This window comes from Salmo salar, chromosome ssa02 (assembly GCF_905237065.1).
Source record: "Salmo salar chromosome ssa02, Ssal_v3.1, whole genome shotgun sequence".
Lineage (NCBI taxonomy): Eukaryota > Metazoa > Chordata > Actinopteri > Salmoniformes > Salmonidae > Salmo > Salmo salar.
The window spans coordinates 63,522,371-63,546,999 of record NC_059443.1 but is presented as its reverse complement, the minus strand read 5'-3'; the positions used below and the strand labels follow the sequence as shown (position 1 = coordinate 63,546,999).

General features: G+C 45.4%; 1 protein-coding gene across 2 annotated transcripts; it reads left to right on the top strand.

The window, feature by feature from the left end:
- Positions 1-1,049: 1,049 nt before the first annotated feature.
- Positions 1,050-22,976, top strand: LOC106589436 (MICAL-like protein 1). 2 transcript variants are annotated; one of them, XM_014179436.2, is made up of 16 exons: positions 1,050-2,036; positions 7,741-7,789; positions 11,579-11,720; positions 12,181-12,281; positions 14,291-14,445; positions 14,711-15,516; positions 15,644-15,716; positions 15,911-16,350; positions 16,822-17,150; positions 17,334-17,471; positions 17,765-17,891; positions 20,744-20,834; positions 20,929-21,002; positions 21,236-21,350; positions 21,468-21,514; positions 21,655-22,976. In XM_014179436.2, the coding sequence occupies exons 1-16, from the start codon at positions 1,882-1,884 to the stop codon at positions 21,813-21,815; spliced, it is 3,003 nt and encodes a 1,000-aa protein (XP_014034911.2). In that variant the 5' UTR covers positions 1,050-1,881; the 3' UTR covers positions 21,816-22,976. The 2 variants fall into 2 exon arrangements, with proteins under 2 accessions (XP_014034911.2, XP_014034902.2); XM_014179427.2 differs by having other exon boundaries at positions 16,780-17,150.
- Positions 22,977-24,629: the final 1,653 nt, after the last annotated feature.

Sequence of the window (24,629 nt, the reverse complement as noted above, 5' to 3'; positions counted from 1 at the left end):
CATGTCTCGCTCCATCCACCAACGCCACGTTGCACCACAGACTGTCCAGGAGTTGGTGGATGCTTTAGTCCAGGTCTGGGAGGAGATCCCTCAGGAGACCATCTGCCACCTCATCAGGAGCATGCCCAGACGTTGTAGGGAGGTCATACAGGCACGTGGAGACCACACACACTACTGAGCCTCATTTTGACTTGTTTTAAGGACATTACATCAAAGTTGGATCAGCCTGTAGTGTGGTTTTCCACTTTAATTTTGAGTGTGACTCCAAATCCAGACCTCCATGGGTTGATAAATTGGATTTCCATTGATTATTTTTGTGTGATTTTGTTGTCAGCACATTCAACTATGTAAAGATAAAAGTATTTAATAAGATTATTTCATTCATTCAGATCTAGGATGTGTTATTTTAGTGTTCCCTTTCTTTTTTTGAGCAGTATATATATATACTTTTTTTTTTTATGTCATACTGCCACATGTCAGCCCCAGACCTGCTGTTCTCATCCAAATACACAGACACTACTCACACACCATAACTCTATGTCATGCACGATCATCTCATCTTCCATGGTTGATATTCCAGGATGTTTATGTCACTTTTCTACACAGATGCCACGAAAAGGCACAAAGTTCAATGTTTCATCGTCACATGTAAAGGCTCCATCAGGAGAAAGACAGACACATTGCAATAGAAACACACCCAGTAGGCTAAAGCCTTCTGGCTGTTGCCCATGGTCTATTTATATGTTTTTTAAATGACTGATATACCTGATCCTTCTCTGCCTCCACAAAGTGTGTTCTCAACCCTCAACCATTGATGACAAGCCTGTGCACTAACCTGCTCCTAATAGCACAGACTGGAAACATAAACAGCAATATGCAGTTTAGAGTTTCAATTATACGTCTATTAAACTCCACAAAGAGGAGGAGAGACCAACAACATATTCCATAAAAGTTGTGAGTTTGTGTCGCTGTTAACAGACTGTGTGTCCTGTAATTATAGTTGCCAAAAAAAGTATTTAACTACTCCCTCTAGCGGACACATAGGAGTAACGTTGTTGAATTCGTTTCATTTCAACGGCAGGCAGTCGAAGCAAGGCTTGGCAGAATGATCGGCTGCCTTGATTACAATAATTAATTTTTCATGATACATTTAACTAACCATCATCGCCATCCAAACACAACTGTGCGTTTGATACATTTATCTTCTGATTTGGCGCCAGGAAGAGTGCACGAGAAAGAAAAGGCGCCTTGTTCTGGAGTCTGACCGGTAGAACGACACAGATGGGACTGCACCATATAACAAGCAACGACGTTTCCCATTTAAAGTTTTGGATGAATGCTTCAACATAAGGATTGTAACTGAGTTCACACGAATAAGGGACACGTTTCGGGTCAATGAATGTGTTTTTCCAAGTGAAAACATGGCTAGTTAGCTTCAGCTAGCTAACTCGCTAAAATGCTAACTGCATCAATCTGAAGCAGGGTTGAGATGTTCGTCTAAATTTGGACCCAAGCTAGCTAATCCAGGTAGCTAGCTAGTCACTGACAACATTTCTGTGACAAGCTGTCTAACCCATTGTATGTAGGATTATTTTTATATGGTGATTATTGATTGTGCGTGTTGGGGAAACTTGCAGATCGAAACTTTGATCACATCTGCTGGCGGAGTTGTGGAAACAATGTTTCATTGACATCGCAAAGTTAGCCTGCTTGCTACCGAACGTGACTTCAACGCTACTATCCTCGACCAGTCAATGGAATTCCGAATGAGTCATTTCGGGTGTTGTCCTCCAAAATTGGAAAAGCAGGAGGACAGCTTCTAGAATCCTACAGAAGCTTATTAGCGGGATGAGACCGATATTGAAAGGAATACAAATCTGAATGTTTCCAAACATGGGGTCGTTAAAAGCACTTCAAGAATGGTGTCGGATACAATGCGAGAGTTACAACGATGTAGACATCAAGAACATGTCATCGTCTTTCAGGGATGGCTTGGCATTCTGTGCCATAATCCACCGATATAGACCGGATTTGATGTAAGTATTTAGTTAGTTTAAATAACCTTTGAAAAACTTTCTCCACTTCTTCCCAGGCCTAAACAAGATGATCTTGTCCCTCTGAAACAATAAATATTTAGAAACATAACACGACAGCAACAAAGAGTGGGTTTATTTAACACACCAGGGCAAAATGTCAATATTGACAAGAATTCTAAATTAACAATGGAAATAACAAACTCATCGAGAATTTAACAATATGTTGCTCCAAAATAGGATCACTAAGTACAATGTTGCAACGTGCTGTTACAATGTAACAACTGTTAACAACAGAACTATCTGGGTGCTGAACTTCGATACCTTAATGCGTGACTGCTGATTTCACTGTAATCTAATCCTATCGGGACACTCAAGTACAGTCTGTGTTCCTGGGCAAACGCTAGGCTAAATGAACTGATCTTGTTCTTGCCTAGTTAAATAAAACAATCTAGCCTGTAACTAGATAATATCATGGGGTGGCAAGTTAGTGATCTCAGCCAGAGCCAGACCACCTTCGGAATTATGTAGCCAGGGAACGAAGTTTGTCATCACCTTCACAGAACTGTGGAACGGAAACCCTTTGAACTCAATCAAGATCATGTCACTTCAACATGCAACTAAATATAGGGAGGGTGTGCCCTCGAGCTTGTGTCGGTGTTGATCATTTTAGCACCAGTGTTTGTGTGCACAAAGATATGTTTTACTAACCTACATTGCCTTTCGCCACGACAATCACGTGTTCCACTAACAACGTTGTGAGCTACTACAGCCAGCAAACCAAGGCTTGACTTGTAATCCAGGCGTCATTGCAGAGACTGTTTCTAAGCAGCATTAGAAAGGGGGAAACCAAGGGTAAGCCAAGTGTACAGTATCTAATGTGGGTTGACGGGTCTGGCCCTGTCTGTAACAACACACTCCTTTTCCTGTGTGGGACTCACACACACTGCAGTCACAAAACAAAGGCACAGTTAGGCCACAAACTAACTGCATCAGAATTATTGCGATGATGGGTTGCAAGGAGGCGGAAGATGGTAAATAGAACTGCCTTGGCTGAGAGTAGGAGTGAGCAAACCATGATGCCTCCCATTCAATACAGTACAGATGATTCAGGTACGACCATGCACCTCGTACTGTAACTCTGCTGTGTAAAGGAATGTCTTATTACTGTACAGTAGATGTTACATGTTGTGTGTCCATGTCCTTCAACGTGTGTGTGAAAACCAAGCGTGCATGACCTACATGCAGGATCTCATACACACTGCACCAGTACTACCCACTGCACCTATACGTGTGTGTGTGTGTGTGTGACAGGACATGAGATCACACAGTGTGACCTAAGCCTTCAACTACTACGTACAGTAGAAAGGGAGTGAGTGAGGGCAAATGACACCAGATATATTACAGTACGTCTATCTCTATGGGTCAAAGGCTAAAGATCCAGCTCTACCTCTGTCCCCTGAGCTCAGAGCTATTTGGCCAGGCATCCTCATCAACCAACCAGCAGCGCTGCAGTGGCCTGACCTCTCTGTGACTGTCTTCAGTCTGATCCAGACAGACAGGCCGTCAGGGTAATCTGCAGCGGGGGCCTCCTCCTGTCAACCTGCATTTAGCTCTCATGCTACTCTAGCCAGCCAGTGTACAGTACTGCACTCCGATGCTACTCCAGTTCTTAGCACAGACAGCGTTCAGCACGCCACTGTACTGTACAAATGACTTATCTGACTGAAGCCTAGTAAGGTCATTCAGGATCAGACAGGGTCCAGTTCTCTCTGACTGAAGTGGCTCTTGATTCAGGGTTAATAAGCAAGGTGATTAAAGTGAAGCTATAAGCCTGACCAAGGTTGGGTAGCTTAGCTTGTATTATTTCCTCAGTACCAACAATAAGCCTTGTTCAGTAGATCCATCAATGGGTTCAGACAGATTGGCCCATATCAGTCAGTATTGACCTCAGTTTCATGTGATTTCGGTGCCAGACTACGGTCTCCTCATGTCAGACGTGTTTTGTTTGATCTGTCCTTCTCCCCTGCACATGACGCTAGTGGCCTCCCTGTTGTCTCTCTTTTCCCCTTTTCTGTATTTCACTTCCCGTTTCCACCCTGACACGGTGTTCTCTACCTCTGTGTTTCTCAGTTGAACCTTTCTGACGGGTTGAAGTTAATTTTCTCCCACACCGTGCAGCTCACCCATCCAGACTGTTCAAAATGTCTCCTCTTTTCTCTTTATACTGTCCACGCAGCAACATCACCAGCAAATATGCTGAGGACATTTGAATACATGCTGTGTTTTGTTGTTAACCACCAGAGCATGTATGTTGTTGGCAGCGACACCAAGTCCACTCACACACAGTACAGGACTTAATCGTGAGGATGGTTGACAGCGAGCACCTGGTGGCGATGGCAGGCCCCTCATCGAAAATCAGCTTGTGAGCAGGGCAGCGATACTTGTTGGATTAGGTTCTCAGTTCCTCATCATTCCATGTCATGGTCTGCAGTGTTTCTCCCCCCAAAAATGTGCAATGCTCGCAGAAGGAGTGGGTTAAGTCGGTCTGGAACTGTTGGCAGAGAGAAAAATGTGCTGTTTTTCCAGTACATTTCTTGCAATTCTATACTTTTTCCCGTGGAGCCGAGAGAACATTTTGCAGTGTGAAAATGAATTTCCTTCAATTATACACATTTTGCCATGGCTAATTCTGTGTTCTTATGCTCAAACATTATAACAAAATCAATCAGGGCCCCTGGGCATGTACCCTAACCCTGTGTGCCCCATCACTAATCCAGCCATGCCAAAAATACTCCATCTATTGTTAGTAGACTTTTTGTTTCTCCCTGACTAGCTTTTATTGATTTCTTGTCCTCAAAGATTATATTCAAAAAAAAAATGTGATAGGTCAATTATTTTCTACTTTTTTGTTGTTGTGGCAACAACAATTTAGCCGCTGCTAAATGAGTACAGGGGAAGCATTGCTCTGATCTGGCCTGTCAGGCTGTCAGCTGTTGAAGCACTGAGAGGCACCTCTCGAGACTCCAGTGTTACTCAAGGAGGATTTGGCAGTGGCAGTTGCTGCACTTTGCACAACTTTGAGTAATAGCAGACTTGGCTGTAGCATTAGCGCTTTAGCACCAGTAGGCCTACAGCAGAGTGGCAGTGTGTGAGACGTAGTGTTAGGTCAGGACGGCTAGGCTAAGTGCATTTGGGGCCATGGGATTCAGATTAGGGGGAGAACAGAGCTCACTTTGTGCTATGGGCTGCCTCATACCAGTCTGTGGGCTGGTTGTGCTATAGGCAGTCTCATACCAGTCTGTGGGCTGGTTGTGCTATAGGCAGTCTCATACCAGTCTGTGGCTGGCTGTGCTATAGGCAGTCTCATACCAGTCTATTGGCTGGTTGTGCTATAGGCAGTCTCATACCAGTCTATTGGCTGGCTGTGCTATAGGCAGTCTCATACCAGCCTGTGGTCTGGCTGTGCTATAGGCAGTCTCATACCAGTCTATTGGCTGGCTGTGCTATAGGCAGTCTCATACCAGTCTGTGGCTGGCTGTGCTATAGGCAGTCTCATACCAGTCTGTGGCTGGCTGTGCTATAGGCAGTCTCATACCAGTCTATTGGCTGGCTGTGCTATAGGCAGTCTCATACCAGTCTATTGGCTGGCTGTGCTATAGGCAGTCTCATACCAGTCTATTGGCTGGCTGTGCTATAGGCAGTCTCATACCAGTCTATTGGCTGGCTGTGCTATAGGCAGTCTCATACCAGTCTATTGGCTGGCTGTGCTATAGGCAGTCTCATACCAGTCTATTGGCTGGCTGTGCTATAGGCAGTCTCATACCAGTCTATTGGCTGGCTGTGCTATAGGCAGTCTCATACCAGTCTATTGGCTGGCTGTGCTATAGGCAGTCTCATACCAGTCTATTGGCTGGCTGTGCTATAGGCAGTCTCATACCAGTCTATTGGCTGGCTGTGCTATAGGCAGTCTCATACCAGTCTATTGGCTGGCTGTGCTATAGGCAGTCTCATACCAGTCTATTGGCTGGCTGTGCTATAGGCAGTCTCATACCAGTCTATTGGCTGGCTGTGCTATAGGCAGTCTCATACCAGTCTATTGGCTGGCTGTGCTATAGGCAGTCTCATACCAGTCTATTGGCTGGCTGTGCTATAGGCAGTCTCATACCAGTCTATTGGCTGGCTGTGCTATAGGCAGTCTCATACCAGTCTATTGGCTGGCTGTGCTATAGGCAGTCTCATACCAGTCTATTGGCTGGCTGTGCTATAGGCAGTCTCATACCAGTCTATTGGCTGGCTGTGCTATAGGCAGTCTCATACCAGTCTATTGGCTGGCTGTGCTATAGGCAGTCTCATACCAGTCTATTGGCTGGCTGTGCTATAGGCAGTCTCATACCAGTCTATTGGCTGGCTGTGCTATAGGCAGTCTCATACCAGTCTATTGGCTGGCTGTGCTATAGGCAGTCTCATACCAGTCTATTGGCTGGCTGTGCTATAGGCAGTCTCATACCAGTCTATTGGCTGGCTGTGCTATAGGCAGTCTCATACCAGTCTATTGGCTGGCTGTGCTATAGGCAGTCTCATACCAGTCTATTGGCTGGCTGTGCTAGTGAGGTTTCCTGTATCCAGACTGAGAACCAACATGTTGGTGTTTTTCCTATTTCCCTTCTTTAATAGAGCAGAGATGTTGCATCCAAAAGCAACTCACAAATGTTCTAGGGTGCGTCCCAAATCCCACCCTATTCCCTACATAGTGCACGACTTTTGATCGGGGCCCATAGAGCTCTGGTCAAAAGTAGTGCTCTACATAGTGAATAGGGTTCCATTTGAGACGTAGACCCAGTTTTGCAGCAGGATGTTAACTGGTGGGAACATGAGGTTTAGTTCCCTGCTCCAGGCCTAGTCAACCAGCCACCTACTCATTACTGCTGTGTTGAGCCAACCTGCTGTGCTTTCATCACAGTGGGGTTCACCCATAAAACACTGATGTTGATGGTGCTGTGGCCCCATTCTCAGTGAAATATAGAGGTAACTGGTTGTGTATGGCCGAACATTTTTGCTCGTTCTGTTCGGATCTTGATGGTGTTTGATGGGCCATCACTCAAGACTTTTCAGATGAGATCAAACTGACTAACCCCCCCCAGATAGTTAGGCCTGTCATTACTTAGATGCACTAAGCAAAAATCGCTCCGCCATTTCCTGGTTGCTAAAATTCTAGTAGTTCGCCTAATTTCACTTTGTGTGACAAAACAAACAGTCATTGTGTAGAGAATCATTGTACCATCTAAACCGCTGTGAAATATATTTTCCATAACCCAAAATATTGTATATTCAGCTGTTTGAAGCAGGTGTACATAACCCAAATTAAAAGACGCAAACACAAAACTTCAGAACGGGAAGCAGAGAAATAGCACGTACAGAACAGATCTACCACTTCTTAGACATGCTTTCAATGGGAATCAATCTATAACTGATCTATAACTCAAGTTTCTATGTGAATTTGGTCGGGTTGCCCAAAAAGTGACATATTATAGCTTTAATATGCTATATGGGTTATTTCTGGTCTGGTTAGATGCTCACCCTTTTACCTAACAATAGCAGTGTGATCTCTCATCATTTGACCGTAGTATTGTGATTGTATCAATGACTTAGAGTAGGTTATTTGTTTAGATTTTAAATGTAGTCTTTTTTCCCCCTGTCATTCCAGAGACTTTGACTCCCTCTCCAAAGAGAATGTCTACGAGAACAACCGTCTGGTGAGTCACTAGAACACATCACTCCTCCACACGCAGACACACTCTAGTGGCCTTGGCCTAGATGTAATGGTTAGTTGTGAACCAGCTAGTGACTTCATGTTGCCGGATACTGTAATTAGATGTGACAAGTCAGTCATGGTTGTTACTCTGGTTCCCTCCTCTGTGTCTGTGGTAGGGTATGTGTTGGGTGAGTTCTGTAATGCTAGAACACAGTGTAGACAGGTGTAGGCCTGCTGGTGTCTATGAGAGTGTGAGTGTTGTTTAGGAAGGTAATAGAGATGAGTAACAGGTGTCACGTGGGTGAGACAGTGGAGTAGTGTCTGCAGTTAGTCAGCTAACTATCATACATTTTCATCTGTCTGTTTCATGTCTCTCTGTCTGTCTGTGTCTGTCTTTCTGTGTCTGTCTGTCTGTCTTTCTGTGTCTCTTGTCGTCCTGTCTGTCTTTCTGTGTCTGTCTGTCTGTCTTTCTGTGTCTCTTGTCGTCCTGTCTGTCTTTCTGTGTCTGTCTGTCTTTCTGTGTCTCTTGTCGTCCTGTCTGTCTTTCTGTGTCTGTCTGTCTGTCTGTCTTTCTGTGTCTGTCTGTCTGTCTTTCTGTGTCTCTTGTCGTCCTGTCTGTCTTTCTGTGTCTGTCTGTCTGTCTTTCTGTGTCTCTTGTCGTCCTGTCTGTCTTTCTGTCTCTGTCTGTCTGTCTGTCTGTCTGTCTGTCTCTCTGTCTGTCTGTCTGTCTGTCTGTCTGTCTGTCTGTCTGTCTGTCTGTCTGTCTGTCTCTCTGTCTGTGTCTCTCTGTCTGTGTCTCTCTGTCTGTGTCTCTCTGTCTGTGTCTCTCTGTCTGTGTGTCTCTGTCTGTGTCTGTGTCTCTGTCTGTCTTTCTGTGTCTCTGTCTGTAGAGAGCATAGTTGTTTATTGGTTCCTGCCGGAGCCTGACATGCAAAGGGGGGAGGGAAGGAGAGAAAGGGGAGCGAGAGCAAGCAAATGAGGACAGGAAAGAAAGACAAAGCAGTTAACCAAAGGGAGGATATGAAAAAAACACTAGTCCTCTGCTATAGGTTTGTTTGTAGCAATTTTTTAAATAACAAAGCCAAATATTTATTTAGCAACACCTGCAAAGGGGCCAAAATAACATTGCCCTGATGTTGAGTAGGCCTTGGTTAGCCTACCTATAGCATTTCTATCCAGTTATCCAAGAGCTTTTTCAGGGTTGAAGCAGTTGGTGGTTGAAATAACGGTTTGTTTCATTGGCAGCATGTCGGATATCTGTGAACATTTGCAGTGTTTCACTGTAGCTACGGCATTAGCCTGAGTTAGCCTGAGACAGCCTAATCCTGAACCCAAACACGCAGCATACTAAACTAAAGCTAGATGATTAACTTCCAATCACTGTCTACACGGTAGATTTCAGTTGTTCCTCTGCGTTTGTTTACCATTGTTTCTCAGACTTATCTGACTACTGATAATCCTTGAGAAGGTTTAGTCATCATGGGACGTTCTGTTTTGAGTTAATTGCTAGAGTTGATCTTGCTGCTGGGATAACATTCAGCTCAGCTACTGTCTGCAAGCTGTCGTTGTTTTGACTGATATTACATTTGATGAATATGTCTGTTTTTCACATGCAAAAACAGCTCCTGTTCACTGGTTTGTTTAAATGTACACAGTTTGTAACAGTTTGTTTACATGTACACAGTTTGTTTACATGTACACAGTTTGTTTACATGTACACAGTTTGTTTACATGTACACAGTTTTGCATCAATTGTGGCCCTGTTTACTGAACAGCTGCCAAGTGATTGTATTATCCCCAGTGTTTTGTAACCTGACCAGCTCTGCGTCCCAAATGCCACCTATTCCCTACATGGTGCACTACTTTTGACCAGAGCCCTATGGACTATATAGAGAATAGGGTACCATTTGGGGCAGAGAACTATTAAGGCCTTAATTTCCTCAGTGGAATTTTTCATTAGGCAGATGGTTATCCAGCCAACAGTATTCTGGCTTCAACATTTAATTATGACCAAATAACACAGAGGGTTTTTTGAAGCAGGGGGTCAAGTATCAGTGTACATAGGTGCGTGCATGTACACACACACGTACACACACACACACACACACACGTACACATATACACACACATACACACACACACATACACATGTACACACACATACAGTGGGGGGGAAAAGTATTTGATCCCCTGCTGATTTTGTAAGTTTGCCCACTTACAAAGAAATTATCAGTCTATAATTTTAATGGTAGGTTTATTTGAACAGTGAGAGACAGAATAACAACAAAAAAATCCAGAAAAACGCATGTCAAAAATGTTATAAAAGGATTTGCATTTTAATGAGGGAAATAAGTATTTGACCCCTCTGCAAACATGACTTAGTACTTGGTGGCAAAACCCTTGTCGGCAATCACAGAGGTCAGACGTTTCTTGTAGTTGGCCACCAGGTTTGCACACATCTCAGGAGGGATTTTGTCCCACTTCTCTTTGCAGATCTTCTCCAAGTCATTAAGGTTTCGAGGCTGACGTTTGGCAACTCAAACCTTCAGCTCCCTCCACAGATTTTCTATGGGATTAAGGTCTGGAGACTGGCTAGGCCACTCCAGGACCTTAATGTGCTTCTTCTTGAGCCACTCCTTTGTTGCCTTGGCCATGTGTTTTGGGTCACTGTCATGCTGGAATACCCATCCACGACCCATTTTCAATGCCCTGGCTGAGGGAAGGAGGTTCTCACCCAAGATTTGACGGTACATGGCCCCGTCCATCATCCCTTTGATGCGGTGAAGTTGTCCTGTCCACTTAGCAGAAAAACACCCCCAAAGTATAATGTTTCCACCTCCATGTTTGACGGTGGGGATGGTGTTCTTGGGGTCATAGGCAGCGTTCCTCCTCCTCCAAACACGGCAAGTTGAGTTGATGCCAAAGAGCTCCATTTTGGTCTCATCTGACCACAACACTTTCACCAGTTGTCCTCTGAATCATTCAGATGTTCATTGGCAAACTTCAGACGGGCATGTATATGTATTCTTGAGCAGGGGGACCTTGCGGATGCTGAAGGATTTCAGTTCTTCACGGCGTAGTGTGTTACCAATTGTTTTCTTGGTGACTATGGTCCCAACTGCCTTGAGATCATTGACAAGATCCTCCAGTGTAGTTCTGGGCTGATTCCTCACCGTTCTCATGATCATTGCAACCCCACAAGGTGAGATCTTGCATGGAGCCCCAGGCCGAGGGAGATTGACAGTTCTTTTGTGTTTCTTCCATTTGCGAATAATTGCACCAAATGTTGTCACCTTCTCACCAAGCTGCTTGGCGATGGTCTTGTAGCCCATTCCAGCCTTGTGTAGGTCTACAATCTTGTCCCTGACATCCTTGGAGAGCTCTTTGGTCTTGGCCATGGTGGAGAGTTTGGAATCTGATTGATTGATTGCTCCTGTGGACAGGTGTCTTTTTTACAGGTAACAAGCTGCGGTTAGGAGCACTCCCTTTAAGAGTGTGCTCCTAATCTCAGCTCGTTACCTGTATAAAAGACACCTGGGAGCCAGAAATCTTTTTGATTGAGACGGGGTCAAATACTTAATTCCCTCACACATATACATACATACACACATACACATATACACACATATACACACACACATACATATATACACACAGACACATACACACACACACACACACACACACACACACACACACACACACACACACACACACACAATAAAATAACTGATGTCTGTTTTCACATTGTCTTTCTTTCTCTCTCTCCCTCCCGCCCTCCTTCCTCTAGGTGTTTGAGGTGGCGGAGGAGGAGCTGGGAATCCCTGCTCTGCTGGACCCAGAGGACATGGTCTCCATGAAAGTGCCTGACAGGCTGAGCATCATCACCTATGTCTCCCAGTACTACAACTTCTTCACCAACAAGTCCCATGGTGAGTAGTACAGCTCTGGGGTTGGAGGACCCAGACACCGTCAAAGCGCCAATCCAGGACTGTGTTGTGGAATGTTGCAGATAGAATTGTCATGAATAGAGCTGATGTGATTCCCTTTTTTATTTGTCAGAAAGGCATATTTGTTCTACATAATTATATTTCTATCTGAATGTTCCACAACGATGGCTTACTGACCGGTGGTCCAGTACTCCTGGGCCTTTAGTACACAGCTGTAACCTAAACGGTTCGCTAGCTGGATGAGAAGTGGTCCTGTGTTATTAGATGTGACAGTATCACTGACAGGCCATTACTGAGTTACTACTATACGATTGCATTTGTAACTGGTCTCTCAAAAGGCCCTCTGGGTTTTATAGTGCTCTGGCGCAAGGGGAAATATCTACAGTTAGCCAACGCATAAACTCAATTAGAAATTGACTGATACCATCTCCCTCTCCTGTAGCCAACCCCCCCTGCATGAAGAGGTCCAGTGGTACAGGCCACATTGAGCCGGCCCAGAAGAGACCGGTGGCCCCTCTGGAAGACAAAGTGGTTGAGCCCGAGGTAAGGGCTACGATGGTATCGGGAATCAGATGATGCATGAATAGATGTGGTAAAGAGGTTAATGGAATGCGACCAAAACAATTGAATTGCCATGGAAACGCGTATGGGGGAAAGGCCCGTAGGGGAAAGGTCCTGAATCTCCTCATTGCCCCCCAGCAATATTAGGCTACATTTAGGCTATTGTTTATATGTGTTGCTAGCTTCCAACTAGAACATTAAGCTAGGCAAGACCAACAACACAAACAGACTATACAGCTACAAGTAGTGAATGGCGTTTCAAACAGACTATGCTAAACAAGTTAAATGTCTAACCTGTGTTGAATTGTTTTCCACACACATAGCTAGCTACGTGTAGCCTACTTGAACACCAGCTCCCCACAATTCCCCGCTGTCCCACGCCGAATAGCCTGAAGCCAAAGGGCTCATCTCACAGGCTCTAGTTCCCAACGTGGGAGCACTGCGAACCGTAGGTCGGGATTTTTGACCTGGTGTATGTTATTTCTCTACAACAAAAACTCGACGACAAAGTTGCCTCTTTTACACTGGGGGTCCATGGGAAATAATGTTTTCCTTGTTATTACGTGAATATCGGCTTGTAATATGCAGATATTCTGGATTTACGGATTGTGTGTATGATGTCATTCACATGATTCTAATTCTAAGCCTTATTAAGTGAAACTAATGGCTGTGTGGAACCCAGGAAGAGTAGCTGCTGCTTTTGCAACAGCTAATGGGGGTCCTAATAAAATACAAAAAATACTACATTGATTTAACTTTATTGTACATGCATGATAACTATAACTAATTCATTGTATTTGTTTAACATAACAGGGAAGGTATTTGTGCTTGTATTTTGGCATGGACCAACACCTGGACAGTCATTCAAAAGGTGTTAAATAGCATTGACTGTCACAGTATCAGGTGTCAATGCTAACGTGTCAGATGCATGAATGGATTGTCTGTCTGTCTATGGCATCTATTGGTGTGACCGGATGGTAGAGGTTGGGTACTAGTTGGTGTGTGTGAGTTTCGATAGAAGTCACGTTGTCCGTTACATCAACGCAGTACGGGACTGAGTAATTCTATTGACTAAATACATTTTAGGCTAAACTTGTAGGAGAGGCCATCTCAAAAAGATGGCCTATAAGACAGTATTGATGTGGGCTATATCCTATAAGTTTAGCCTCCACTGTTTTTCTTTTAAAGATAGCCTTTTGTATCCTGTCTCTCCCCTTCTTCCGCATGCCCTCTCTACCACTTCCTCCCACCGTCCCCCCCATACCGGCCTCCTCCCTTCTTCCCCCTCTTTAGACGGAAATCCACTCCTCCTCTCCCTACTCTTCCTCCTCCTCTTCTTCTTCCTCTTCTTCTTCCTCCTGGCCTCTGATCTCCTCCCCTCTCTCTGGTCCTGAGCCTAGACAGTAGGATGGGGGGGGGGGGCTAGGGGATCGAAACAGTTAGGTCAGTCATTTTGAACTTTAACCTCTGTACATAGACTAACTATTTAACACTTGTTTTATTGTTTTATACTACTAACATTGTGTGCCAAGTTTGAACACTTGCTGCTAACCCTTTGACTTTTAACTCAACCTTAAAAACACCTGCTAGAGTTCTTACATCACTATTACTAGTTTTCTACTAGACTTTCCTTGATAATTAACGGCTGGTTTGGAACATTACTACTTTTCCACTTAATACATATCACTTTTTAATATGAAGACGATGTTTTTCAACGATTATAATATAAATGTAGCTAGTTAAGGCAATGACTCTAAGCCGAGGAGGTGATGAAATATAACAGACTGGTTTTAGCTAGATAAGCAGAATGATAAGCAGAATGATAAGCAGAATGATAAGCAGAATGAATCCTCCACGTCCTCAATCCTGACTCCATGTTTGATCTCCCCCACCTCCCTCCCTCCCCCCTATCCTCTCCATCTCCCCCATCCCACACCCCCTCCACCTGCGACCCTCACCCCCTGGCCACCTGCCTGCCACGCCCGTGCTAGCTGAGCCTAGCTGGTCCGATGGGTACGGACGGAGGGGTACAGGCGGGGGTGAAGCCTAGCACCCTCAGCAGCAGCTGCGCCGCCTGCCAGAGGCACGTCCACTTGGTGCAGAGGTTCCTGGTCGACGGCAAGCTCTACCACCGCAACTGTTTCAGGTGAACACCACCCGTTCACTTACTGTATCTCTGGTCTGCACAGCTACTACAACATGTCGTACTGCTGAATCTGTTCACTGTATAATGATAAAACACTGCTATTCCAGTTACTCAAAACAGACAGTTGTATATCCTCTGTTGACATGCATTTCCAGAGTTTGAAGAAATTCAACTTGTTTTTACAAGTGTTTAATCAATGTGCTTACCACAGGGTATGTCAGAGCCTACTATAGTCTGAATGTTGCCTCCTGCTCCTCTCTCTCAGGTGTAGGGAGTGTAGCAGCACTCTGCTTCCTGGGTCCTACAAGCTAGGAAACGAGGTCGGCTCCCTGGTCTGCACGCATCACTTTGCCAGGTCTGCCTTAGCCAATCAGAACGGCCGACCGGACCTAAGCAAGCGACCGACAACGGTTCCGTCCGTCAGGATTGGTCGACCCACGCTGCCTCAAACTTCTCCTCCTTCTGGGAGGGACCAGGCGGCAAAGACTCCGGCTCAAGAGACTCCGCCACCAAAAGACACTCCGCCCCAAGAGACGCCGCCCCAAGAGACGCCACCAAAAGACTCTCCGCCCCAAGAGACACCTCCAAAAGAGACACCTCCAAAAGAGACACCTCCAAAAGAGACACCTCCAAAAGAGACACCTCCAAAAGAGACACCTCCAAAAGAGACCCCCAAAGAGACTCCGCCCCAAGAGGGCGTCACCAATGAGGATTACACCCCCACACCAACCAATGACTCTGACTCTACACCATGTCCTATCTCAACGCCAATAACGGACTCTTTGAAAACAGAGAAAGAGAGGGAAGACAGTGCAGGAGAAAGAGAGGTCAAACCTCCACCCTCCTCCATTCCTCCCAACCCTTTCGATGACATCGAGGAGGAGGGGGAGGAGACACCGACACCAGCCAAAGACACAGCCAATGGGGTTATCCCTCCTACACCTGTCAGTCATCTAGGACTAGGGGACAGTAAGCCAGTCCCCATCCCTCGCCGTTTGTCACAGCCCTCCCCTCCACCTCGTCCAGCCCCCAGGGTCCGCCCACCCCGCGTTGACAACCTTGCGGTCAATGGTGAGTGGTCGATTAAGGTGATTGACAGCTGAAATAAGTTAGTGCTATTTGCTACTGTAGATCCTCAATTGAACTGTGAACTCCATCCTAATATAAAATATATGAAACCTCTGATTTTGACTCTCAGGTGATCGTGGTGAACACAGGAGATCTCTTCCTCCAGCTCCCAGACCTCGAGAAAGATCCCATTCCCCTGGAAGGTTCCGTATACTGACTAACCTGTCTTTACTAGTCTAGAGTGATTGGACTACTTCATCTGTTCCTCTCCCAGTCTCTGCACAGCAGTCTTTGTGTGTTAATGCATGTTGATGTTTTCATGCACTCATCTGTCTTTGTTGTTTTGTCTCCCTCCTCCCTTTCTGTTTCTGTCTCCCCCGCTCATCCTGTCTCTCAGCTCCAGTCTGTCCAGCGACGCCCCCAAACCCCCTAACCCGCCCTGGCTGGCCCTCGTCCAATCCCAAGAACCCAAGAAGAAACCAGCACCTCCCCCTCCCCCTGGAGTGGCCACACCCTCACACACTGGTTCGTTATCTTCTCTAAAAGGGGAGGGCTCCAGACCAGCCACGCCCCCTGCACCCGCCAACCCCTTCGATGAGGAAGTAGAGGAAGAGGAGGTGGGGTCAGGGGAGGGGTCAGTAGGAAGTTTGGTTTCTCCCACTGTGGTGGTGAGTCATCCGTGGTACAGCATCTCCCAGGCTGCAGACGCTGCAGCTGACCCAGACACGCCCCCCATTGGGGGTATTTCCTCCCGCTCTGCAAGCCCCAATAGCTCCAGGTGCAAGAAACGCCCTGCGCCCCCAAAGCCTGTTCCAAAGGCCCCCGGCTCTAACTCAGGTCAGTGGGACTTGATGGCAACAGGGTAGGATAGAAGTTGGTTAGAGAAGTGGTTCCCAGACCGGGGGACCTAGGACCTACCCACAGGGGGTACTTGAGAAAACTTATCAGACCATAGACTTCCTGCACGAGAGGGTACTCTGGGCAGAGCAAAATTCAGTTGGTGGTACAGTAACCAAAAAAGGTTGGGAACCACTGGGTTAGAGCATTGGACTAGTTTTATCCACTTCACCTCAAATCATGTGTCTTGTATGTCCTGCACAGCACTGTGGTTTTGTTGTTGTTATTTTGAAAGTTACCATTGGATGTGTATACATGGATGTTTACAATGTTTTTCTCTCCATCCTCCTCCCATCCAACTCTACTTCGTTTTCCATTTCAACTTCTGCTCCTTTTTTCTGATATCACTTCATCCCTCTATTTCTTCAGCCCTTCCTCACTCCCAGCCCTCCTCTTCCTCTCCCTCTCCAGCTATTAGCATAGAGAGCCTATCTTCTGCCTCCGACCATAGCTCCTCCCACCCAGCTTCCCTAGGGGGCGGAGCCACAGGCGATCAGGACAACCCTTTCACCAAGAGCGTATCAGAGCCCTCCATCTGTGGGCCCTGTGGTGGCTCCACCCCCTCCACCTCAGCCAATCGCCTCTCTCCGAGCCCCTCCCCTCCTCCCCAGCCACCCAATCCTAGATCGGCTCCGGCCACTCCGCAGAGCAATCGGAGTGCCAGGCCCCCGCCCCCAAGACCCCCGACGACACCCAGCCCCCTGGCAGCATCAAGTGCTATCCCAGTTCCACCCCCCAAGGTAAGGGATTCTGGACCTTTCATTTCTTCACCATGTAAAAGCACATGAACTCCACTAACTTCCAAGAACCTTTTAATGATACAAGATATTCAATGTAATGAGCTTTATACCTAACTAACAGATACTATGATAATTATTTAATACCTTGACATTCATCTCTGTCTTCTTCTTCTCTACTTCCAGCGGACTTGTAAGGAAAACCCTTTCAACAGGAAAGCCTCTCCCTCCCCCGTTTCCTCCCCTAAAACCAGACCCCCTAGAGGCCCTCGCCCTGCCCGGCCCCCCGCACCTGGACACGGCTTCCCCCTCATCAAACGCAAGGTGAGATTGTGAGGACACCACAGTCAGCTAAAGTTTGTAATTCAATGAGTCACTCGATGATTCGGCATCAGACAGTCCGTCTTTTTATGGAGTGTGGCGACAAGCCGACAACAGTCTACTATTACTGCTATTACCATTGGCAACGCTATTGGTTATAGTTTGACTAGTGGTACTAATGTTTTCAAAGGAACAACTCAATCTGGATGTAAATAATGCGATCTGTACCATATTGTATTATTTTAAGATTGCAGTGCTAGTGTGTTTTGTGATGTGTGTGTGTGTGTGTGGTCCAGGTGCAGTCAGACCAGTACATCCCAGCAGAGGACATCCATGGAGAGATGGGAGAGCTGGAGAAACAGCTGGATGAGCTGGAGCAGAGAGGAGTGGCTCTGGAGAGAAAACTACGAGATAACCCCAATGGTAAAACTATCAGATCAACCAGTGTTCTGCACTCCTGGCTATCATATAAACCTCTCCAGACTAGTCTGATGATATGGAGATGTTGCATGGTCCCAGATTAAGCCTACCCCTGGACTAAGAAGCATGTTCAATTGAGAGTCTCTATAAAAATGTTTGGTCCAAGTCAAATTGTATTGGTCACATACACGTGTTTAGCAGATGTTATGGCAGGTGTAGCGAAATGCTTGTTGAAAATCCTGAGGCTGCATTCTCAGTTCAATAGTTAATCGTTTAATCTTCAGTTCAATAGTAAAGTGTCTAATTGTAGGTTAAACCTCTTATATCTAGGCGTTCCGCTAGCGGGACCCCGTTCAGCCAGCGGAACCCCTAGCCAACAGCCAATGGCACAAAATACAAAAACCTAAAAAATCCAATAATTTCAATTTTTCAAACATACGACTATTTTACACCATTTGAAAGATAAACCTCTCCTGAATCCAACCACATCGTCCGATTTCAAAAAGGCTTTACAGCGAAAGCAAAACATTAGATTATGTTAGGAGAGTACATAGACCAAAATAACCACACAGCCATTTTCCAAGCAAGCATATATGTCAATAAAACCCAAAACACAGCTAAATGAAGCACTAACCTTTGATCTTCATCAGATGACACTCCTAGGACATTATGTTATACAATATATGTATGTTTTGTTCAATCAAGTTAATATTTATATCCAAAAACAGCTTTTTACATTGGCGAAATGTTGTTTTTGTTTGAAATAATCCATAGTTATGTCCAAATACCTCCGTTTTGTTCGTGCGTTCAGGTCACTATCCAAAGGGTAACGCGTGAGCGCATTTCGAGACACAAAAAGTCAAAATGTTCCATTACCGTACTTAGAAGCATGTCAAACGCTGTTTCAAATCAATTTTGATGGTATTTTTAACGTAAAATTGCGATAATATTCCAACCGGATAATAGTGTATTCATTCAAGGAGGAAAAGAAAAAACAGCGTTCTCGCGGGAACGCGCATATCCAATCTCTTTGTCCTCAGGCAGACCACTCAGTAACTGAGCTCCTATACTCTGCCCAGAGACAGGAGAAGGCTCAATCCACTTTCTGAAGGCTTTAGACAGCCAATGGAAGCCTTAGAAAGTGCAACGCAACAGCACAGATACTGTAGTGTTGATAGAGAATCAAAAGAACTACAATTCTCAGACTTTCCACAATTTTCTCAGGTTTTTGCCTGCCATATGAGTTCTGTTATACTCACAGACACCATTCAAACCGTTTTAGAAACTTCAGAGTGTTTTCTATCCAAATCTACTAATAATATGCATATTCTCGTTTCTGGGCAAGAGTAGTAACCAGTTTAAATCGGCTACGTTTTTTCATCCGGCTGTGAAAATACTGCCCCCTATCCATGTTAGGTTAAATAGTCAGTAGTTTAATAGTCAGGTCAATAGTCTTAATAGTCAGGTCAATAGTCTTAATAGTCAGGTCAATAGTCTTAATAGTCAGGTCAATAGTCTTAATAGTCAGGCCAATAGTCTTAATAGTCAGGCCAATAGTCTAGTAGTCAGGCCAATAGTCTAGTAGTCAGGCCAATAGTCTAGTAGTTAGGCAATTGTCTAATAGTTTAATAAATAGTTTAACCTTCAGTTCAATTGTCTAATAGCCAGTTAAATAGACAATACATTTACATTTAAGTCATTTAGCAGACGCTCTTATCCAGAGCGACTTACAAGTTGGTGCATTCACCTTATAATATCCAGTGGAACAACCACTTTACAATAGTGCATCTAAATCTTTTAAGGGGGGGGTTAGAAGGATTACTTTATCCTATCCCAGGTATTCCTTGAAGAGGTGGGGTTTCAGGTGTCTCCGGAAGGTGGTGATTGACTCCGCTGTCCTGGCGTCGTGAGGGAGCTTGTTCCACCATTGGGGTGCCAGAGCAGCGAACAGTTTTGACTGGGCTGAGCGGGAACTGTGCTTCCTCAGAGGTAGGGAGGCGAGCAGGCCAGAGGTGGATGAACGGAGTGCCCTTGTTTGGGTGTAGGGCCTGATCAGAGCCTGAAGGTACGGAGGTGCCGTTCCCCTCACAGCTCCGTAGGCAAGCACCATGGTCTTGTAGCGGATGCGAGCTTCGACTGGAAGCCAGTGGAGAGAGCGGAGGAGCGGGGTGACGTGAGAGAACTTGGGAAGGTTGAACACCAGACGGGCTGCGGCGTTCTGGATGAGTTGTAGGGGTTTAATGGCACAGGCAGGGAGCCCAGCCAACAGCGAGTTGCAATAATCCAGACGGGAGATGACAAGTGCCTGGATTAGGACCTGCGCCGCTTCCTGTGTGAGGCAGGGTCGTACTCTGCAATAGTCTAATAGCCAGTTAAATAGACAATAGTCTAATAGTCAGTTCAATAGTCTAATAGTCAGTTCAATAGTCTAATAGTCAGTTCAATAGTTTAATAGTCAGTTCAATAGTTTAATAGTCAGATAAATAGTCAGTAGTTTAATCTTCAGTTCAATATTTTATTTATTTTACCAGGCAATTCAGTTAAGAACAAATTCTTATTTACAATGACAGCCTAGGAACAGTGGGTTAACTGCCTTGTTCAGGGGCAGAACGACAGATTTTTACCTTGTCAGCTCGGGGATTCGATCTTGCAACCTTTCGGTTACAAGTCCAACGCTCTAACCACTAGGCGACCTGCTGCCCCAAAAGTCTAATATTCAGTTCAATAGTCTTAATAGTCAGGTCAATAGTCTTAATAGTCAGCTCAATAGTCTTAATAGTCAGGTCAAATAGTCTTAATAGTCAGGTCTATAGTATAATATTATCCATATTCTCATGGTGGTGTTCCTGTTGTAGATGAGGAGGAGGAGACCTTGCTGGTGGACTGGTTCACTCTGATCCATGAGAAACACCTGCTGGTGCGCCGCGAGGCTGAGCTGGTCTACACGTACGTACCAAAACCTCAAAAGAAGCCTGTGATCATTGGTCCATTTAGCAGCTGTCTCTTTAAGATTCTCACACTATTTATTTTCTCTTGACAGGGCAAAGCAGCAGAACCTGGAGGAGAGGCAGGCTGATGTAGAGTATGAGCTGAGATGTCTTCTTAACAAACCAGGTGTGTGATCTCACTTCCTGTTTGTGAATGACATCATAGAGCACAAGGCCCTTGCAGCTACCTGGGATGGGAGGCTTGTTAACTAAAGACCTGATTCCATTACATTTTTCTTTCCTTCCTCTTTGTTGTTGGACTGAATTCACTGAAATGGAACGGGGTCCAGAAAAGAATCCACGTGTTAAGTCACTGTTACTCTTCATTCATCCTCCCCTCTTAATCCCTCCATCTTGTAGAGAAAGACTGGAATGAGGAGGACAAGGGCAGGGAGCAGGAGCTGATGACAGAGCTGGTCACCGTCATCGAACAGCGGAACCAAATCATCAACAACATGGATCAGGACAGGCAGAGGTAATCAATCACCTATCATCTACTGTCTGAGCTCATTTAGAGCAGGATGGGCCAGTAGATAGGTGATCTGCAGTCGATGTCTGTGTTTTTGGTGATCTTACTGTGCTTCTCCAACAGGGAAGAGGAAGAGGATAAGCTGGTGGCGACCATGTTGAAGAGAAAAGGTAAGACGAGACAAAAGCTTCATGTTTTGTTAGAACCCTCCCTTTCATCTTTCTTTCCGCTAGAAGTATTGAAGCTTCTCGTCCATGTCTCTCTCTTCCCCCTCTCCCTCTCTTCTTTCTCCATCTCTCCCTTCCTCCAGACTTCCAGAAGGAGCCAGCAGCAGAGGGCGAGCAGCAGCAGCAACAGAAGAAGAAGAAGAAGGAGAAGTTCAAACCCATGAAGGTTCTGAAGAGGTTGAGTGTGAACCAAGGAAAAGGTGGCAGCCCACGCAAGGAGATGGCAGAGAAGGACAAGAGCTGAACAAGGTATGGAAGGAGGGAGGTGGGATACCATCCTTTACAGAGGGACATATCAGATGGAAAGAGCAAGGAAATGACGGATGAAAACAAAACACGGTGGAGGAAGAGAAGGAAAAACAACCCAGGATTCTCACAGCTATGTTAAAGACTGTAATGTGTGCAACCTGTAATTTGCTCCTCCTTCCTCTTACTGTAGCATATCCTTCTAATCGCTCCTCCCTACCAGAGTATGTGAGCAGAGTTAAGCGGTTTGAAATCCCGCTCTTGCTAGCGATCCACCTCTTTTCAACTGCTCCGCTAAAAACCGTTCTGCGCTCACAGGAAAAGAAAATGGCCGCTCCAAATTCGCTCCATTCATTAAAATCACAATTTAACCAACACCCATCTATTTTTGTGACTACCTTGACTTACCATTTGGTATTTAAGTAATGAAACCAAACCATATGATTTGAATTAAAAGTATTTGAATAAACAAATACGTTGGAATATGCCAAGCCTATTTCTTTTAGCATGTGCAAATGGTAAGTACACCATCATGCTTTCGGGATGCGTGTCTTTTCAGATTCCACGATTGATTCTTTAGTTGTGGACGCTACATCACCGCAATCCCTCTCTTGCTCTTGGTCCTCATCTTGTAAGTCACCTTGATTTAGCACCTGTGTGTTTTAGCAGTTTCTTTATGAAAATATTTAGTGAACTCCATGACAGTAGCTAAAGCAAGGTGTTATAGCGGAACACAAGTAGACTACAGATGCATGCTGGGCCGGGCATGCCCTGAGCTCGTGAAGTGAGCGCTATTGGAGCGGGCGAGAAGGCCGACGCTCCAGCCTTTGGGAATCTCGCTCCGAGGCTCCAGTCAAATTGGGATCGCTCCACTCCACTCACATACTCTGCTCCCTACTGTAGCTCCTCGCTCCACTCCGCTCACATACTCTGCTCCCTACTGTAGCTCCTCGCTCCACTCCGCTCACATACTCTGCTCCCTACTGTAGCTCCTCGCTCCACTCCGCTCACATACTCTGCTCCCTACTGTAGCTCCTCGCTCCACTCCACTCACATACTCTGCTCCCTACTGTAGCTCCTCGCTCCACTCCCTTCACATACTCTGCTCCCTCCTGTAGCTCCTCACTCCACTCTGCTCCCTACTGTAGCTCCTCACTCCACTCACATACTCTGCTCCCTACTGTAGCTCCTCGCTCCACTCCGCTCACATACTCTGCTCCCTACTGTAGCTCCTCGCTCCACTCCGCTCACATACTCTGCTCCCTACTGTAGCTCCTCGCTCCACTCCACTCACATACTCTGCTCCCTACTGTAGCTCCTCGCTCCACTCCACTCACATACTCTGCTCCCTCCTGTAGCTCCTCACTCCACTCCACTCACATACTCTGCTCCCTACTGTAGCTCCTCGCTCCACTCCACTCACATACTCTGCTCCCTCCTGTAGCTCCTCACTCCACTCCACTCACATACTCTGCTCCCTACTGTAGCTCCTCACTCCACTCCACTCACATACTCTGCTCCCTACTGTAGCTCCCATGATGCTCTTTCAAATACAGCCACTCCAATGCGTTCTGTACTGTATATATTTGAAGTTGCCTTTGTGAAGAGAAAGTTAAGAGAACTCAACTGCTTTAAGACTAAAACCTTAAGAAATGTCTAAAGACTGAAGTGAAGAGGAGGTATATGTTCTGTAGCTTTGAGGTTCAGCGCAATATGTGGTTTCTTCTATCCCTTTTCATTACTACTTTGCACATTGTGACCCAGGCCTTTTTTAAAATCGGCTTTTAACAAAGATATAAGTACTGTGACTGCAGGTTTCTTACCATTTATCAGTCTCTTATCATGATAGAAACTAAAGAAGAACACTCCCTCATCTCCTGCTTATTCAGTGGTCCTAAGGTTTTCCCTTTGTTCATGGACGTTGCGTATGTGTCATCGTCTGTAGATTGGATACAGAACTAAGAGTTGTGTGTGTCAGTCAGTTGTCTGGTTTGAGTCTGTGGTAAAGAGGAACCCGTTGTTGTGAGTAAATGCACAATGTTAAGACTGCCAGTTAAGATGGAGAAATGACAACCCAAATAATTACTCTAGCTGTTAGCGAAAAGGTTATTTCTTAACTAGCTACTTACCATGTTTTCCAAATCGCTGACTATTGGACTGTAGATATTATATTGGACTGTAGATATTATTTTGGACTGTAGATATTATATTGGACAATGTTTAGGGTTGGATAATCACGGTCTGAGAATGAGACATAAGAAATAGTTAAGATGGAATGTAAGTAATGACTTTAAACAAGGAATGTAAAGCAGTTAATTTGACTGACCTAATAGTATCACAGAATCTGACCAGATTTACAACCCAAACAAGTGTGAACAGTTCTAGGGGATACAATATACAATAAGGATTGTAATATATACGTGTGTGTGTGTGTGTATATGTGCATGCAGTGAGTGTACAAAATATTAACAACAGCTTCCTAATATTGAGTTGCCCCCCCCCCCATGCTGGCCCATGTTGACTCCAATGCTTCCCACAGTTGTGTTAAGTTGGCTGGATGTCCTTTGGGTGGTGGATCATCCTTGATACACATGGGAAACTGTTGAGTGTGAAAAACCCAGCAGCGTTGCAGTTCTTGACACACTCATACCGGTGTGTCTGGCACCTACTACCATACCCTGTTCAAAGGCACTTAAATATTTTGTCTTACCCATTCACCCTCTGAATGGCACACATACACAATCCATGTCTCAATTGTTTCAAGGCTTAAAAATCCTTCTTTAACCTGTCTCCTCCCCTTCATCTACACTGA

Excerpts from the sequence above, each read along its gene's own strand:
- LOC106589436 (XM_014179427.2), top strand. The coding sequence starts at position 1,882 with ATGTTTCCAAACATGGGGTCGTTAAAAGCACTTCAAGAATGGTGTCGG. Across the intron at positions 11,721-12,180 it reads CTTCACCAACAAGTCCCATG|CCAACCCCCCCTGCATGAAG; the intron begins GTGAGTAGTACA and ends CCTCTCCTGTAG. Across the intron at positions 20,835-20,928 it reads GAGGCTGAGCTGGTCTACAC|GGCAAAGCAGCAGAACCTGG; the intron begins GTACGTACCAAA and ends TTCTCTTGACAG.